Source organism: Callospermophilus lateralis, chromosome 15, assembly GCF_048772815.1.
Source record: "Callospermophilus lateralis isolate mCalLat2 chromosome 15, mCalLat2.hap1, whole genome shotgun sequence".
Taxonomy (NCBI): domain Eukaryota; kingdom Metazoa; phylum Chordata; class Mammalia; order Rodentia; family Sciuridae; genus Callospermophilus; species Callospermophilus lateralis.
In genome coordinates, this window is record NC_135319.1 from 69,675,178 (window position 1) to 69,692,954 (window position 17,777).

The 17,777-nt window shown below is 33.8% G+C and overlaps 1 protein-coding gene across 5 annotated transcripts in view; it reads right to left on the reverse strand.

Annotated features, from left to right (window-relative positions):
- The window catches only part of Nt5c2 (5'-nucleotidase, cytosolic II), an 88,542-nt gene that overhangs the window by 58,701 nt on the left and 12,064 nt on the right, over window positions 1–17,777 (reverse strand). For all 5 annotated transcript variants that reach the window (XR_013088820.1, XR_013088819.1, XR_013088818.1 and 2 more), the window contains exon 2: window positions 13,282–13,406. Coding sequence is in view for 2 of the 5 variants with exons in the window: in XM_076835141.1 (XP_076691256.1) it covers window positions 13,282–13,382 (101 nt within the window). In the remaining 3 variants the exon portion in view is untranslated. The remainder of the gene's footprint in view (window positions 1–13,281; window positions 13,407–17,777) is intronic.

Sequence of the window (17,777 nt, forward strand, 5' to 3'; positions counted from 1 at the left end):
GTACAATGGTACATGCTATTCAGTTCAGCTACTTGGGAGACTGAGGCAGGAGGATTGCAAATTCAAGGCCATCCTAGGCAACTTAGTGAGACCCTGACTCAAAAATTTTTTTTAAAGGCTGGGATATAGTTCAGTGGTACAGCCTCACTGGGTTCAAACCCTGGTACTAAACAAAATAAAATGAAAAAAATTAAACAGAAGACTAACAAATAAGAACTAATACACACATTAAGGGAAAAACTAGAGATGATATCAGAACATCTGAAAATATGTTTACTATTCTAAAACCTCAGTCTAACTAAATATAGATTTTTCCAATCACTTTTCCCCATTTTCCACTATTTCTCACTTTTTTTTCCCTTCAATTTGTGAAAGACTAGTATATAGAGGATAATTTATTAACTGTAGCATAAGATTGAATTTTGTGTGACAGAAATTAAAGGAAATATAATTATCCATGTAAGCATACACCCAAATTAACAAGTATGCTGCATGCCTACAATGGGAGAAATGTCAAAACCTAGAATTTAAAATAAAAATAATAATAAAATTCATTTTGGCCTTTTACCAAAAGAGCATCAGCTCTATTAATAAAAACATTCTAGGGCTAGAGATATATCCCTGTAGTAGAGCACTTGCCTAGCATATACATGGCTCTGGCTTTGGTCCCCACAATGTACACAAAAAAATTTCTAAAAACTCTAGATTAGTTGAATTATGACATTGATTGAACGTTGCATATCACATTACACACCCTAGGAGTGCCCATATTTTCCCAAAGATATTCACTTGCATGATGAATAATCAAACTTTTTATTTAAGTCAGTAAATTGAAGAACTCCTGAAGTCTTATTCCCTTATTAACTTTATTGAGTCATAATCTGCCCATTAAAATAAATAAAAGTAGCTGGACAAGGTGGCATACACCTGCAATACCAACTACTCAGGAGGCTGAGATAGGAGATTTGCTTGAGCACAGGAGTGTGAAGTCAGACTAGGCAACACAGTGAGACCCTACTGCAGAAAAAAATAAAGATGAAAATTAATGAGTCAAATAAATAAAATTCACTGATTTGACCAGTAAAGTTTGGTGAGTTTTGACAAAAGTATACATTCATGTAACAACTACCACAATCAAGATGTAGAATATTTCCTTCCATCCTAAAAATTCTTTCATGTCTTTATGTGATAAGGCCTCCAATCCCCGGTCCTAAGGAACTATTAATCTCTGCTTCCCCATCACACACCTCTAGAACAGGAGATATTCAGGAGTGATATCACTAAGCTACATTCCCTGGGCCTCTGGTAAAAATTTTTCTTTTGAGATGGGTTCTTGTTAATTTATCCAGGTTGGCCTTGAACTTGTGGTCTTTCTGCCTCAATCTCCCAAAATGCTGAGATTATAGGTGTGCACCATTGTGCCTGACTCGATTTCTGCCTCCTGTCACTAGTATTCATGTAAATGGACTCAAACATTATGTACTTATATATCTTTTTTTTTTACTTAGCATTAGTACTTATGAGATTCATCCATATTGCTGCATGTATCATAATTCTGAGTATTCCACTATGTTTATGTACATAGGTAGTGTCTACATGTATGTGCATATACATTTCTGAATACACACACACACACACATACATACATATACCATAATTTGTTTATCTACCCAGTTAATAGACATTTGGATTGCTTCCAGGTTTTGACAATTATAAATAATGCTGCTATGAATAATCACAATCATTGTGGACATATGCCTTCATTTCTCTTGGGTAAATATACAAAAGAAGAACCCTCTGAGTCATATAGAGTAAGTGTATATTTAACTTAAAAAATACTGCCAAGGGCTGGGGTTGTAGCTCAGTGGTAGAGCACTCACCTATTACTTGTGAGGCACTGGGTTTGAACCTCAGCACCAAATAAATAAATAAATACAGAAAGGTATTGTGTCCAACTAAAAAACATAAAAAAAAAAAAAAATACTGCCAAGGGCTGGGGTTGTAGCTCAGTGGTAAGCACGTGCCTTGCACATGTTGAGGCCCTGGGTTCGATCCTTAGAACCACATAAAAATAAGTAAAAAATAAGTAAAAAAAAAAAAAAAAAAAAAAAACAGATATTGTTCCCATCTACAACTAAAAAATATATATATTTTTTTTAAATGCAAAAAAACCACCACTGCCCAAAGTCTTTGCATTCTCCATACCAATGCATGGGAATCCCTAATGCTTCACACTATCAGAATGGGTTAATTTAATATTTATTAATTTTGGGGGATACTAGGGATTGAACCCAAGGTGCTTTTACCACTGAGCTACATACATCCCAGTACCTTTTATTTTCTTATTTTGAGACAGGATCTAACTAAGCTGCAAAGGGTCTTGATAAGTTGTTGAGGCTGGCCTCAAATTTGTGATACTCCTGCCTCAGCCTCCCAAGTCACTGGGTTATAGGCATGTGCCACCACATTCATCTATTTTTATTATTTTTCTTTTTCTTTTTTTTTTTTTTTTTTTTTTGCAATGCTGGAGATGGAACCCAAGTCTTCATACAGGCTAGGCAAGAGTTTCCCCACCCATCGCAGTCAGTGTTTTTAATTTTAATTATTCTAATGCATGTGGTGGTGGTATCTCATTGTAGTTTTTATCTGTTTCCCTGATGACTAATGATAAGAGTATTTTTTCAGTGCTAATGTATTTACCAAACCTTCTTTTGTGAAATATCTATTCAAGCTAGAAGCCATGCTGAGGCAGGAGAATTTCAAGTTCAAAGCTAGTCTCAGTAACTTATTAAGGCCCTAAACAACTTAGTGAAACTGTCTCAAAATAAAAAATAAAAAGGCCTGAGGATGTGGCTCAGTGGTCAAGCATCCCTGTCACCCAAAAAAAGAAAATAGCTATTCAGATATTTTTGCCATTTTAAACTGGTTGTCTTATTATGATGTTATAATAAGAGTTCTTCATATATTTTGGATAAAAGACCTTTATCAAAAATAGAGAGAGAGAGAGAGAGAGCGCGAGCACGCGCACGCCCACATGCTGGGTATGGTGGCGCACACCTGTAATCCCGGTGACTGGGGAGGCTGAGGCAGGAGGATCTCAAATTCAAGATCAGCAACTTAGCAAGCCTAACCAACTTAATGAGACCCTGACTCAAAATTAAAATAAAAAGGGCTGGGGATGTGGCTCAATGGTTAAGAACCCCTAGGTTCAATCCCCAATAGCCACCCCAAATTATATTTTATATATTTTTTCCTCTCAAAACATTAAGAATATTTTCTCCAGAACTGTGATTTGCCTTTTACTTTCCTTTTTACTGACTTTTCAAAGTAACATTTTTATTCGTTTATGAAAGCCAACTTATCAATTTTGTCTTTTAGATACTTTATCTAAAAAATCTTAACCAAATTCAAGGTGACAAAGATGACATTTAGGTCTATGATCCATTTGAGTTATTTTTATGTAGGGATTGTTTAAAACGCTAATATCTTACTACTAAACTGCCTTAGCTTCACTGCTGAAAAAAGCATATGCATGGGCTGGGGATGTGGCTCAAGCGGTAGTGCGCTCCCCTGGCATGCGCGCAGCACTGGGTTCGATCCTCAGCACCACATACAAATAAAGATGTTGTGTCCGCCAAATACTAAACAATAAATATTAAAAAAAAAAGCATATGCATATATATATATATCTCCATATTTGGTTCCATGATCTTTATGTCTATCTTTTCACTAATACTAGGTTTACATAAGGCTCAAGTAAAGTTCTGCACCACTTGACAATGGGACACAGTCTGAAAAACATTAGATGATCTCACCATCATGTGAACATCATAGAATATACTTACACAAATCTAGATGATACAGGTCAATCACCAATCATGTCACTTTTTTTTTTCCTTTCAATACTGGGAATCCTCAAGGGCCTTATACATATTAGGCAAGCACTCTACTATGAGCTACATTCCCAGTCCTTTTTTATTTTTGATACAAGGTCTTAATAAATTCACAAGGCTGGCCCTCAAACATGCAGTCATCCTACATTAGCCTCCCTAGTAGCTGGAATTACAGGCATGCACCATCACATTCATATAAACCAGTATTATAATTGCTTATTATCATTACCAAGTATTATGTACTGCACATAATTATATAGCTATATTTTATGGGCATCAAAGTTGGCTAATCTATTCCAGCTTCACAAAAAAAAACTGAGTAAAGCATTGGGTCTTATGATGACTACAACATCACTATCATCTTGTGGGACCACTATCAGATATGTAGTCTGTCAATGACCAAAACATCATTATGTAAGACATGCCTGTATAGTCCTTGGTGACTTAACTCTAATAACAATCTCTTCCTATTACTTTAAAGGAATCTCATAGATATGAAACAATAAGACTACAAAATGTCACACATTTAAAAACAGTAAATGTAAAAATTCTTTTCATCCCATAGCACAAAATTTATTCATTCACTTTTCTTCTTCTTCTTCTTCTTCTTCTTTTTTTTTTTTTTTTTTTTTTTGGTACGTGGTGCTGTAAGGCAAGCACACACTACCAACTGAGCTATATCCCCAGCCCCTATTCTAAAGAATTAAAGTTAATTGATTTCATTTATATAATCCATGTACTTCAAATGTACTTGATGATTATTCAGATCCCTATAGATAAAAGAATATCTCAGCCTTTTTAGTCTCTTTTGGTTTCTACAGATCTAACAATACAATTTTGACATACTTTATTTACTATAGTGTAAAATTAGCACTAATTACTTCCCAGGAATTTTAACTTCATTGCAAAATATAGTTCATCTTAAATCTATAAATTAGCTTTACAAACAACCATATATACAAAACTGACAAATATGCAGCATCTGTGACAATTCCTATCATAAAAACTATTTAGCATCTATAGATTCATAACCAGTTCTTAAAAACATAAAAACCAAAATTATACAGTCCTTTCATAATTTGAGAAAGCACAAAATTGTTGAGATGTCTAATAATAATACAAAATTATGAATACCTTGATTGTTCTCCTATTCGATAATAAGCAGTAAAAGTGGGCCAGTTTTATTTGCCCATAATCAATACATTATTTGCTTAAAATAAATCATAAGCTCTAGAACCATTTCAGAATTTCTTACACAACAAAAGAACCAGAGAAAGAAAAGCTCAGACAAAATAAAAATTAAAATTTTACTGTAATTTAAAAAATTCTTTTGAGATATTTCTGTCCTACTTAACCAAAGAGAATGTCTCTCTAAAATTAACCAGGTCTAGTTGTGCTTTAATCCTAGACATGAAATAATCTACAGTATGAATTCAGTAACTTATTATAATGGTCAAAAAAGAAAATCATAATAATTCAGACTCACAAGATAAAATTATATAAATACCTTACAGAACTATTTTGTATTATCAAGTAAAAAGAAACAGGGAATTCTACTTTAAATTATTTTTTGCCTACACTTCCCAGAAACAAAATCATAGGTTGATTTTCACTCAATCTTTCACATTTCCTAAAGGAACAATATGTTTTAAGATGCCTTCGAATTTTTCAACTTCACTCAATTCTTAGGTAAACCACCACTGTCTGCTTCCATGCTTTAAAAACACATTTAAAAAAAAAAAAGCAAAATGAGCTTACAATAGGATAAAAGGGGTACTTTATTTACTAAATTCCTATTAAGATTACCCATCCTCAATGCTGTCTCTAAAAACAGCAATAGTTTTACAACAGATTACACATGAGCCACTTATAAGCTTTTGGGTTGAATTTCTTTCAATCTCTGCCTCCACCCCATTCTCAGATTGGCAGCATTGCTTATTAATTTTCCAGTTCACTCAGATGACATGACAGCGCTTCACTGAGAAAATGAGAAAGAAAAATAAACTCACTTACCCTTCCTTAGACATTCTTAAAGATCTACTTCCTCGGAATAAGAATACAGGATCAACAAACAAGCTCCACTGATCTCTTGAGAACTGTAGCTCATTTGTTAGAGCACAGAGAACTCGGGCCCTGAGAGGCCCAACAAATTCGGGCACAATGCCGAAGCCTAACAAGGCAATATCTCTGTGACCAATATTCTCAGCTTTAAATACTTGAAATCCTACTAATAGAAAAAAAAAAAAAAAATGAAGACCAGGAAAAATAACTAATGGTCTGAACTGTTTAAGACTGTCCAGTTAAGGAAAGAGACAATCCAAATGGCAAGTTCCCGTGAAAAATAGTAATTGTTACTGGCAAACCCAGAAAAAGCAAATTTACCCCCTAATGAGGCCCTCCAACAGTACACAAACAATGTGTCACAGAATCAAACAGCCCTAGTCAGTCACAATCATTTTCAGTTTATTCTGGGGGGTGGGGGGTGTGTGTTAAAATAATTTAATGTTTTAATTATTAGTTATTTCCTCCCTTAGAAAATGAACAATGTGAACTACAAGAAAAGGAAGTATTTATGTGCTGATCACATTACAGGATGAAACTAAGTATTTCCACACTGAGGTCTTTTTTTCTAATTTTATTAACTGCTCTTAGGGAAAACTCAATTGCCTGAAATTCTCAGCTCATGTGAAAAGATAGCTACATATCTTTGGCACAGGGGATAAATCAAGAATGCTCTAAAGTATGTATTTCAAATCTCAGAGCAAGCTGAATCTTGAAAAAAAAAAAAAACATCTGCAACATTCCTGCCTCCTCACCAATATAATGCATAGGGATTACACAACAACAGGAGGAGAAATGTAAACAAGTAGGCTAAAGTCTAAGAACACTCAGATGGCAAATAAATCCTAGTGGTGATTCAAATTAAAAAGAAAACATATACACCTTAAGGAAATACTACTTAAATTTTAACAAACCCTTTATCTCTTTAAATATTACCTAAATATCTTGCCATAAAGTTTTCTGTTAATTATTAAGATGTTTAAGTTAGTCACCAAATAATTAAAACACTATTACATGCTGTACATTCAAAGTAAAATTATTTTCAGCTTTATTCAGAAGAGCATATGACATAATGGAAAGAGAAACAGAGCCAGAAAAAAGGTTTAAATTCCAATTCCTCCACTTTTTGGAACTGGAGATAAATTAATTATCTGTAAACTCTGATTTTCCATCTATGGAAAAGAGATAACATATGATAGGATTGTTGTCTGTCATACACAAGCACTCAAAGAATTACTATAACTTAGGAGTGGGGGAACAGGAAAAGCAACTGGATTGTTAGCCATTACTCTCACTGGTATAACTCTTTTTTAAAAATCCAAATCTCGCCAGCAGCTCAGGAGGCTGAGGCAGGAGGATCCCAAGTTCAAAGCCAGCCTCAGTAACTTAGTGAGGCCCTAAGTAACTCAGTGAGACGCTGTCACTAAATAAAATATAAAAAAGGGCAGGGGGTGTGGGTCAGTGGCTGAGTGTGTCTGGGTTCAATCCCCATAACAAAAAGACACAGCTGGCTGACTGAATTAAAAAACAAGACCCAACAATATGCTATCTCCAAGAAACTCACCTCACAGGCAAAGACATCCACAGACTGAAGGTGAAAAGATGAGAAAAAACATCACATGGGGCTAGGGATTTAGCTTAGTTGGTAGAGTGCTCATCTCACATACATAAGGCCCTGGGTTCAATCCCCAGCACCATACACACACATATACACACACAAACGTCATCACTCACATGGATTATGTAAACAAGCAGGGGTTTCTATCCTCATCAGATAAAGTGGACTTTAGGCCAATGTTAATCAGAAGGGACAAAGGAAGCCATTTCATACTGCTTAAGGGATTATACAACAAGGCTTGACAATCATAAATATTTATGCCCCAAACACTTCAAACAAACCCTTCTCAATCTCAAGAATCAAATAGACCACAACACCATAATACTGGGTAACTTTAACATGCCTCTATCACCACTGGATAGATCCTCCAAACAAAAACTAAATAAGGAAACTATAGAAGTAAAAAATACAATTGACAATTTAGATTTAACAGACTTATATAGAATATGTCATCCATCAATGACTGAATACACTTTCTTCTCAACAGCACGCAGACCCTTCTCTTGTATGGACTGTGTTATACCACATATGTTGGCATACAACTGTAATATTACCTTAATACATTTTTTAGCATCTGTAGGATTATTTTGATAGCTCCATTTCCATTGATATTAATTTTTGTGTTCTTGCTTTTTATCTTACTTATTTGATTTTTATCAAACTTTAGCTCTATTATTTCTTTTGTATTTCACATATTTCTTCTCCTATTCTTTATTTTTTCTTTACTACTACATAATTTGAAAATAATTTATTATCCTAGCTTCTTTCTGATACAAGTAATTTAAGTTATAAATGTTCATCTGAGTACTATTTCATCCCAGAGATCCTGATATTTTAAGTTTTCATTATCACTTAGTTCAAAGCACTTTTTATTTAGTTTTCTTCTGCTTTCTTCCTTGACCTCTGATATATTTATAAGTGCGCCACTTAATTTTGAAATAGTTGACATGGGGGTAAGGTTCTATATATCTTAAGGTGATTGATTTCCAATGTAATAAATCATGCAGGAAACAGTATGCATAATTTCAAAGTTTTTAAAAAAGTAATGGAAATGCTGTTTATATTGATTGTATTGGTTACATACAAGTCAAAACTGATCAAACTGCATACTGCAAATATGTGCATTTTATTGTACTTCAATTTTACCTCAATAAAGCTATGGAAAAAAATATTTCACTTCTTTTTACTGCTCAAAAGTAAGTATTCCATTCATAAAATATTTTGGAAGAAATCACCAAAAAAACCTTATTAGTTTCTGAGTCTTCACCTACCATTCCTTAGGAATGTGGAAACAATAATCAAGGCAGTAGAATGATATAGTGACAAAAAAAATTTAACAATATTTTGCTGTTCTACCTCACTCTTATTCTAATAGGTCACCCTCCATCTGTGGATTATTTTAAAAACATGAGGGGCTGGGGTTGTGGCTCAGTGGTAAAGTGCTTGTGCTCATCTAGTATGTGTGAGGCACTGGGTTCGATCCTCAGCACCACATTAAAATAAAGATATTGTGTCAACCTAAAACTAAAAAAATAAAGAAACAAAGAAATAACATGACTCCCTAGCATTCCTGAGGATCTAGTTTTTCCATGTGATTTTTCAACTTATAAAATGGCTACCGAAATTTTAACAATTTACTCATTTGAATATTTGATATCATACTAAAATGACAGTTAAGTCAGCCTTATTGAAGACAATTAAAAAGCTAAATGGCTGACCAGGCACAAAAAGAGAAATACTGCACCCTCTCACTCACAAGTGCAAGCTAAAAATGTTGACCTCATAGAAGGAAAGAGAAGAATAGTGGTCACTAGAAGCTAGGAAGGGTAGGGGGAGGGTGTATAGAGAATGGATGACAGGTACCAAAATAGACTTACATAAAAGGAATAAGTTCTAGCATTCTACAGCAAAGTAGGGTGACTATAGTTTACAAGTTTATTATATATTTCACAAAAGACTACAGGAGAGAGTGCTAAGGCTCCCAACACAAAGAATTAATTGTTGAAGAAGACACAAATACTAATTATCCCTATTGCATTGCATATCGTATGTATGTATCTAATTATCACTGTACCCCCCAAAAAATGTCTCAATTATTTTTTAGAAAAACTGAACAACATTCATATGATATCCTTCAGTATTTATGAGAGAAAGAAAATAAAAAATTATCTCATGACCTGGCATTTCTGTATGTAACCTGATACATGCTATTAATTTGAGGTTTTAAAAAAACAGTCTTTATAAACATTTTTAAATCTACTAGTATATCAATCTGTATATAGGTATTACAAAATCATTTTATACATACAAACAAATTTACTTTTATTCCTTAAATACATATAATAAATTTGAGAAGAAACTATAGTTCAACAGGTTTAAATAAAGATTGCTTTGAGTTTGGAGGCCTAAATTTCAATCAATTCAAATAAACATACAAATTTCACACAAATATACAAATGTCTTAAAAAGTTTAAAGTGATTGTAATGTATTTTAAAATAAGGCAAAAGAATGGTTAGCAAGAAATTCATAAGCCTAATTATTTATCAAATTTCAGCTCAACATAATAAAAACCACTGCTGAATTCATTAGCTATGTTCATTAAGGAAAAAAAAAAAAATCAATTCACTGCCTTAGAGAAAGCTGACTGTATTAGAATCAGAACTTTAAAAAAGTAAAAATCAAATACCTGATTTCAGCATCAGGGGCACAGTCAATGTGAAGAGCTGATGAAAAATCTAATTTTTCCATTCTTGGATTTGGTAAATACAAATTCTGATCTGTATTGACCACTACCAGCTTCTAGATGTTAAACACAGAACCATTAAAGAAATAATTTTCTAACCTGCCTCCTTTAGGTGACTAAGCAGCTCAGACTATCTTCTGACTATATAGCAAAACATATTCCAATGAAGGGTTTGGCCTGATGATTACACTCAAGTTTTGAAAACTGAACAACCATAATAAGGAAATGAAGGAGGAACAACAGTCATACATTCTCTGAAGGTTAATTTCTTAATAATGACACATGACCATTATATTTCCATACTGTAATTTAGAAGACTAATATTAACCAAGAAAAAAAGCTGTTAGATATTCATTTACTTAACTAAGAATTATTTAGCTGCTTCTAAAAGAAAATTTGAAACTATCACATACAATGTACAGATTCATCATGGACTGCCTAATTTAATCAGTGCAAATTACCAACTCCAATAATAGTCTTTAAAAAAAATCTTAGAAACAGAATACAAATGGACTTAACTAGAAAACTAAAAAAAATTTCTTCGAAATTACTTCTTATTTAAAATTTAAAAAAATAAGTTTGAGATCTACTGTAACTATAGTACTGTAACACAGTAACTATAGTCAATAATAAGTCTTATATATCTGAAAATTGGTAAGAGTAGATTTTTAAATGTTCTCACCACACACACACACACATATATACACACACACACACAAAAAAAAAATTGGTAAGTATGTGAGATAGTATGTGTTAGTTTTATTTAGCCATTTCACAGAGTATACATTTTTTAAAACATCATTTTTTAAACCATTAATTCATGTAATTTTTGTCAATTTAAAAAATAAAGCAAGGCACACTGGTGCACACCTATAATCCCAGCAAACTAGGAGGTTTGCAAGTTTGAGGCCAGCCTGGGCAACTTGGGGAAAACTTGTCTCAAAAACTAAAGAGGGCTGGGGAAGTAGCTCAGAGGTAAAACACCCTGGAGTTTTATCCCTAGTACCACAAAAATGAATGAATGAAGGAATAAATGAATGAATGAATAGTTTAAAAATTAAAAATAGATTGGAATCCAATTTTTTGTTTTATAAAAACTTCAATTGAAGATGCTTTTTCTATTATTTCTACTGTTTCATATTGCACCCTACTATATAAAGAATGTAGGGTGGAGAGGCCATCTAAAACCTTCAGGAAATACCATTCTAAATGAGTCAGAAAAGCATCCAGTCTATGGTATATTAAATACAATTAGAATGTTTACTAGGTGATCCCTCTTCATTGCATAATTCTAGCCTTTGTTTTCATTGATAAAAATGTCACAACCTTGGACTGGGGCTGTAGCTCAGTAGCAGAGCACTCACCTAGTATGTGTGAGGCACTGGTCTGATCTTCAGCACGACATAAAAATAAATAAATAAAATAAAGTCATTGTGTCCATCTACAACTAAAGAAAAATATTTTTTGTAAAAAAAAGTCACATCCTGATCAAATGTATACTTTGTAGCATAAAACTAAGAAAATAATTGAATAAAAAAATATAGAATGCCTCTATATAACGATGTGTATGTCTTTTATTTACACAGACACACATAAATGCTGTTTTTCACTTTAATTCCCATGTCATACACCAACATGTCACACACAGAAAAAAATCAATACCCACTCACTGATCTAGAGTCTTGATGGAAACCAGAAATGTTTATACTTTTTCAGAGTTTGAGGAATAACAGCAGCCTAAGACCAAGAAATGCTACACAGTTATGTACCATGATACCATGAGGTAAGTATCACCAGCCTGCTGTAAAACCAACTATTAATAAATAATTTTAAAAACAATACCACACCGGGCATAGTGCTACATGCCTGTAATCCCAGTAGCTTGGGAGGCTGAGAGAGGAGCATCATAATTTCAAGACAAGCCTTAATAACTTAGCTAGGGCCTAAGCAACTTAGTGAGACCCTGACTCAAAAAAAAAAGGTTGGGGATATGGCTCAGTGGTAAAGTGCTCCTGTGTTAAATCACCAGTACCAAAAATAAATATATAAAACAATACTAAATAAATATTTTCTTGCTGGGCATGGTGGCACACACCTGTAATCTCAGCAGCTTGGGAGACTAAAGCAGAAGCATCACAAGTTCAAAGCTAGCCTTAGCAACTTAGTGAGGCCCTAAGTAACTCAGTGAGACTCTGTCTCTAAATAAAATACAAAAAAGGGCTGGGGTGGGGCTGGGGTTGTGGCTCAGTAGCAGAGCGCTTGTGAGGCACTGAGTTTGATCCTTAGTACCACATGAAAATAAATAACAAAAGAAAGATATTGTGTCCATGTTTAAAAAAAATGGGACAGGGGGGCCTGGAGATTCACCTGAGTTCACTCCCCAGTGCCAAAAAAAGAATTTCACTTTCAGCTGGATGTGAAGGCCCACACACTATAGTCCCATATTAGGTAGGCTGAGACAGGAGGATCATTTGAGCCCAGGAGTTCAAGGGCAGCTGGGCAACATACCAAGAACTCATCTCAAAAAAAAAAAAAAAAAAAGCCAGGTATGACTGCCCATACTACTTAGAAGGCTGAGGCAGGAAAATTGTAACTTTAAGGCCAGCTGAGCAACTCAGAGAAATCCTGTCTCAAAATTTTAAGAAGGGCTACAGATACAGTACAGAGGTACAATACTTACTTAGCATATACAAGGCCCTGTATCCAATTCTCAGAATTAAAAAAAAAAAAAAAATTAAGTGCAATTTTCTAGCAGCTACTTCTTTAAGGATTTCGTTAGTAGATGTAAGTAGCAGTATGGCAGTTTGAAGCAGTTCAAAGTCTGGACTTTGTATATGAACCAAAAACTAGCTCTATGATTTGGGGTAAATTACTTGCTTGTACATTAATTCTATCATCTGTAAAACGAGGATAATGAGTGCCCACTTCATGAAGTTGTCTGAGGATTAACCAAAAAAATACTTACCGATGATAGGCTTCTCGCCGATACTTTTTCAGAGCATGCTTATCCATGTTAGCAGGCATATCTGCTGCATTCTGTAAGCGATCACTCCAGGAGGTTGTCATTTTACCTTAATTATATGCCAAATTCTAGAAAAGAAAACCAACAATAGTTTAAGACTGCCATCAGTATAAGGATACCTGATTTTTAAAAAATATTAGAAAAACTCTAGCTTGCACACAGCCTAATACAATTATCTATTAAAATATACTAAATAGGAAAATATACTGATACTTCTAAATTATGTAAATTTAGGAAAATAATTTCACATGGTAATTTTTATCCAGATTCATATACATTACTTTCAAATTAATAAGCATGGCTACCAGCAATCATTAAATATAATCTTAGATTTTAGAAAGGAACTGAGACCACAGTTTGTGATTATATATAATTTTTTTTTTTAAGAGAGAGAGAATTTTAATATTTATTTTTTAGTTTTCGGTGGACACAACATCTTTGTTTGTATGTAGTGCTGAGGATCGAACCCGGACCGCATGCATGCTAGGTGAGCACGCTACCGCTTGAGCCACATCCCCAGCCCAGATTATAATTTTAACTTATGCTTTTTGTAATTTTTTATTTCTTTTTAGTTATATGTAGATGAATTTTGACATATACATACATGAAATATAACTTCCCATTCCTGTGACTGTACATGACATGGAGTTATACTGTATTCATATGAACATTACAAAGTTTTATGTCTGACTCATTCTACTGTCTTTTCTATTCCCTTCCCCCCTCCCGTCCCTTCATTCACCTTTGTCTAACCCAATGAACTTCTATTCTTCCCTCCTCACCCCTTAATGTGTGTTAGCATCTGCATATCAGGGAGAACATTTGGCCTTTAGTTTTGGGGAACTGGCTTATCCATTTACTGGAAAATGCCATAATTTCATTCTTCTTTATGGCTGAGTAATATTTCACTGTGTATATGTACCACACTTTCTTTTCCATTCATGGGAAAGGTAACCAGGTTGGTTCCATATTATCTATTGTGAATTTAACTGCTATAAACACTGATGTGGCCATATCACTATAGTATGCTGATTTTAAGTTCCACGGATAAATGTTGAGGAGTGGGGATAACTGGATCAAATGGTGGTTCCATTTCAAGTTTTCTAAGTAATCTCCATACTGCTTTCCAGAGTGGTTGCACCAATTTGAAGTCTCACCAGCAATGTATGAGTGTACCTTTTCCCCACATCCTCAACAACATTTATTGTTACTTGTATTCTTGATAACTGTCATTCTGACTAGAGATGAAATTACAGTGTAGTTTTAATTGCTATAATGAACATTTTTTCATATATTTATTGACCGTATTTCTTCTTCTGTGAAGTGTCTATTCAGATCTTTTGCCCATTTATTGATTGGGTTGTTTGATTTTTTTTTTGGTGTTAAGTTTTTTGAGTTCTTTATATATCCTGGAGATTAATGCTCTATCTGAGGTGCAGGTGGCAAACATTTTTCTCCCATTCTGTAGGCTCTCTCTTCATGTTCTTGATTGTTTCCTTAGCTGTGAAGAAGCGTTTTAGTTTGATACCATCCCATTTATTGATTCTTGATTTTACTTCTTGCACTTTAGGAATCTTATTGAGGAAGTCAATTCCTAAGCCAACATGGAAGAGTTGGGTCTACTTTTTCTTCTAGTAGGTGCAGGATCTCTGGTCTAATGCCTATGTCCTTTATCCATGTTTGAGCTTTTTGCAGGATGAGAGAGAGGGGTTTAATTTCATTTTGATACATCCTGGATTTCCAGTTTTCCTAATGTATGTTTATGGCACCTTTGTCTAGTATGAGATAACTATTTATATGGGTTTGTCTTTGTGTTTTCTATTCCGTTCCATTGGTCTTCGTGTCTGTTTGGTGCCAATATCATGCTGTTTTTATTACTATAGCTCTGTAGTATAATTTAAGGTCTGGCATTGTGATACTTACTCCTTTCTTCACTTTTCTGAGGATTGCTTTGGCTATTCTGTACCTCTTTGTTTTTCCAACTGAATTTAATGACTGTTTTTTTCTATTTCTATGAAGAATGTTATTGGAATTTTAATAGGAATTGCATCAAATCTGTATAGCACTTTTGGTAGTATGGCCAATTTGACAATATTAATTCTGCCTATTCAAGAACATGGGAGATCTTTCCATCTTCTAAGGTTAACATGTTTTGAAAACAGGTTTAAAAAGCAACTTTTAAAATTCTGATAAACATAGTAACCTCAATCCATGGTGGCACAAATGTAAGTAATGAATGCTTATTTATATGTTTCTAATTATTTCATGCTTTTATATTTTTTCTATAAATCATTTTTTCAGTTGGAATTAAAGCCTAAGGACTAGAAGAAAAAACTTAAAACTCTTCATCTTCTTAGAATAAACACCTAGAATGGGGTGGGCAGCAGAGTGTCCATCTTAAATACTTTGACAAACTAGACTTGGCAAATGCCATAATTTCATTCTTCTTTATGGCTGAGTAAAAATCTTAGGTTTCACCTCTATTTTTGCGGTTTTCATCTACAAATGGTGTTTTTATTTGTTTTTTGTTTGTTTGTTTACATGGTGCTGGGGATCAAATTCAGGGCTTCACACATGCTAAGCAACTATCTACAACTGAAGTACACCCTCAGTTTATTAACATTTTATTAAATTACCAGTATTTATGAAAACATCTGAAGCATAAAATGCCAAAATCATTTGACACTAATTTTCAAGTAAACCAAGTTTGTATTTTTTTCTACACAATATCTTCATTTTACTCAGTTATTTATTTTAAATATTTATTCTTAAGTTTTAGGTGGTACAGTATCTTTATTTCACATATATGTGGTGCTGAGGATCAAACCCAGTGCCTTGGGCGTGCTACGCGAGCACTCTACCACAGAGCTACAACCCCAGCCTCCCAGTTATTTTTATGTGGTGCTGAGGATCAATCCCAGGGCTGTAAGTGTACAAGGCAAGCACTCTACCACTGAACCACAACCCCAGCCCCAAGTTTGTATTTTTTAAAAAAATAAGTTAACGAGGTGAAATTCACACAAGAAAATGAACCATTTTAAAGGCCAGGCACATTGGCATACACCTGTAATTCCAGCAGCTTGAGAGGCTTAGGCAGGAGGATTGCAAGTTCAAAGCCAACTTCAACAATATAGCAAAGCTCTAAGCAACTTATCAGGACTCTGTCTCTAAATAAAATATAAAACAGGCTGGGGATGTGACTCAGGAGTTAAGTGCCCCTGGGTTTGATCCCTGGCACACAACCCCCACCCCAAAGAAAAGTGAACAAGTCAGTGATACTTAGTATATTTATATGAACATCTGCTTTACTACTTTCAAAATAGCTGTATCACGCCAAAGTAAAAATCCTTACTCATACAACAGTTTCTTCCCCCTAGTACCTGCCACTACCAATCTAAGTTCTGTTTCTGTGGATTTAATGATTTTGGATATTTCATACAAACTGAATCACACAATGTATGATTTCACTAGGCATAATATACTTAAGGTTCATCCATACTGTATTATGTATTAGATATTTTTTTACTTTTAGAACTGAACAATATGTCATTGTATGTATAATACCACAATCTGTTGTTTATCCACTCATCCACTGATGGACATTTGAACTATTTCCATCTTTTGGCTATTGTGAATAGCTGGTATTTATATGTGTACAATGCATTTGACAACCAGTTTTCAAATCTTTTGGATATATAACTTAGGTCTGTAATGTTTTTGAAATAATCAAGATTTCCAAACATTTTATACAACAAAAGTACTGGCACTTGCAAAGAATTCTAATTAAAAATTTATTCAAGCATAATTGAGAAATTATTTGCTAAATGACTATAAATGAAACTTGATATACTATAGCAAAGAATTCTAATTAAAAATTTATTCAAGCATAATTGAGAAATTATTTGCTAAATGACTATAAATGAAACTTGATATACTATAGCAAAGAATTCTAATTAAAAATTTATTCAAGCATAATTGAGAAATTATTTGCTAAATGACTATAAATGAAACTTGATATACTATAGCATATTTATGGTATACTATATATTAATTAATTACCACAGATATTACCCTCAAATATCTATATATAGATACCATAGATACAATAGATATATGAGGGTAGGACTATTTTTTTTTTTTTTTTTTTTTTTTGAGGACTGAATCCAGGACCTAGGCCTCCTCTACCAGTAAGCTATATCCCCAACACTTTTTATTTTTTGAGACAGGATCTCACTAAATTGCCCAGGCTGGCCTTAAATCTGAGATCCTTCTACCTGAACCTCCTTAGTCACTAAGATTACAGACATGCACTACTGTACCTGTATTTTTTTTTTTTTCCCCTATAAAGTTCATGTAGCCAAGCATGGTGGCGCACACAGGACTTTCTGTCCTGCATATCCCTGTTTTCTCTATCTGCCTATTAGTCACTTGGTAGCCTC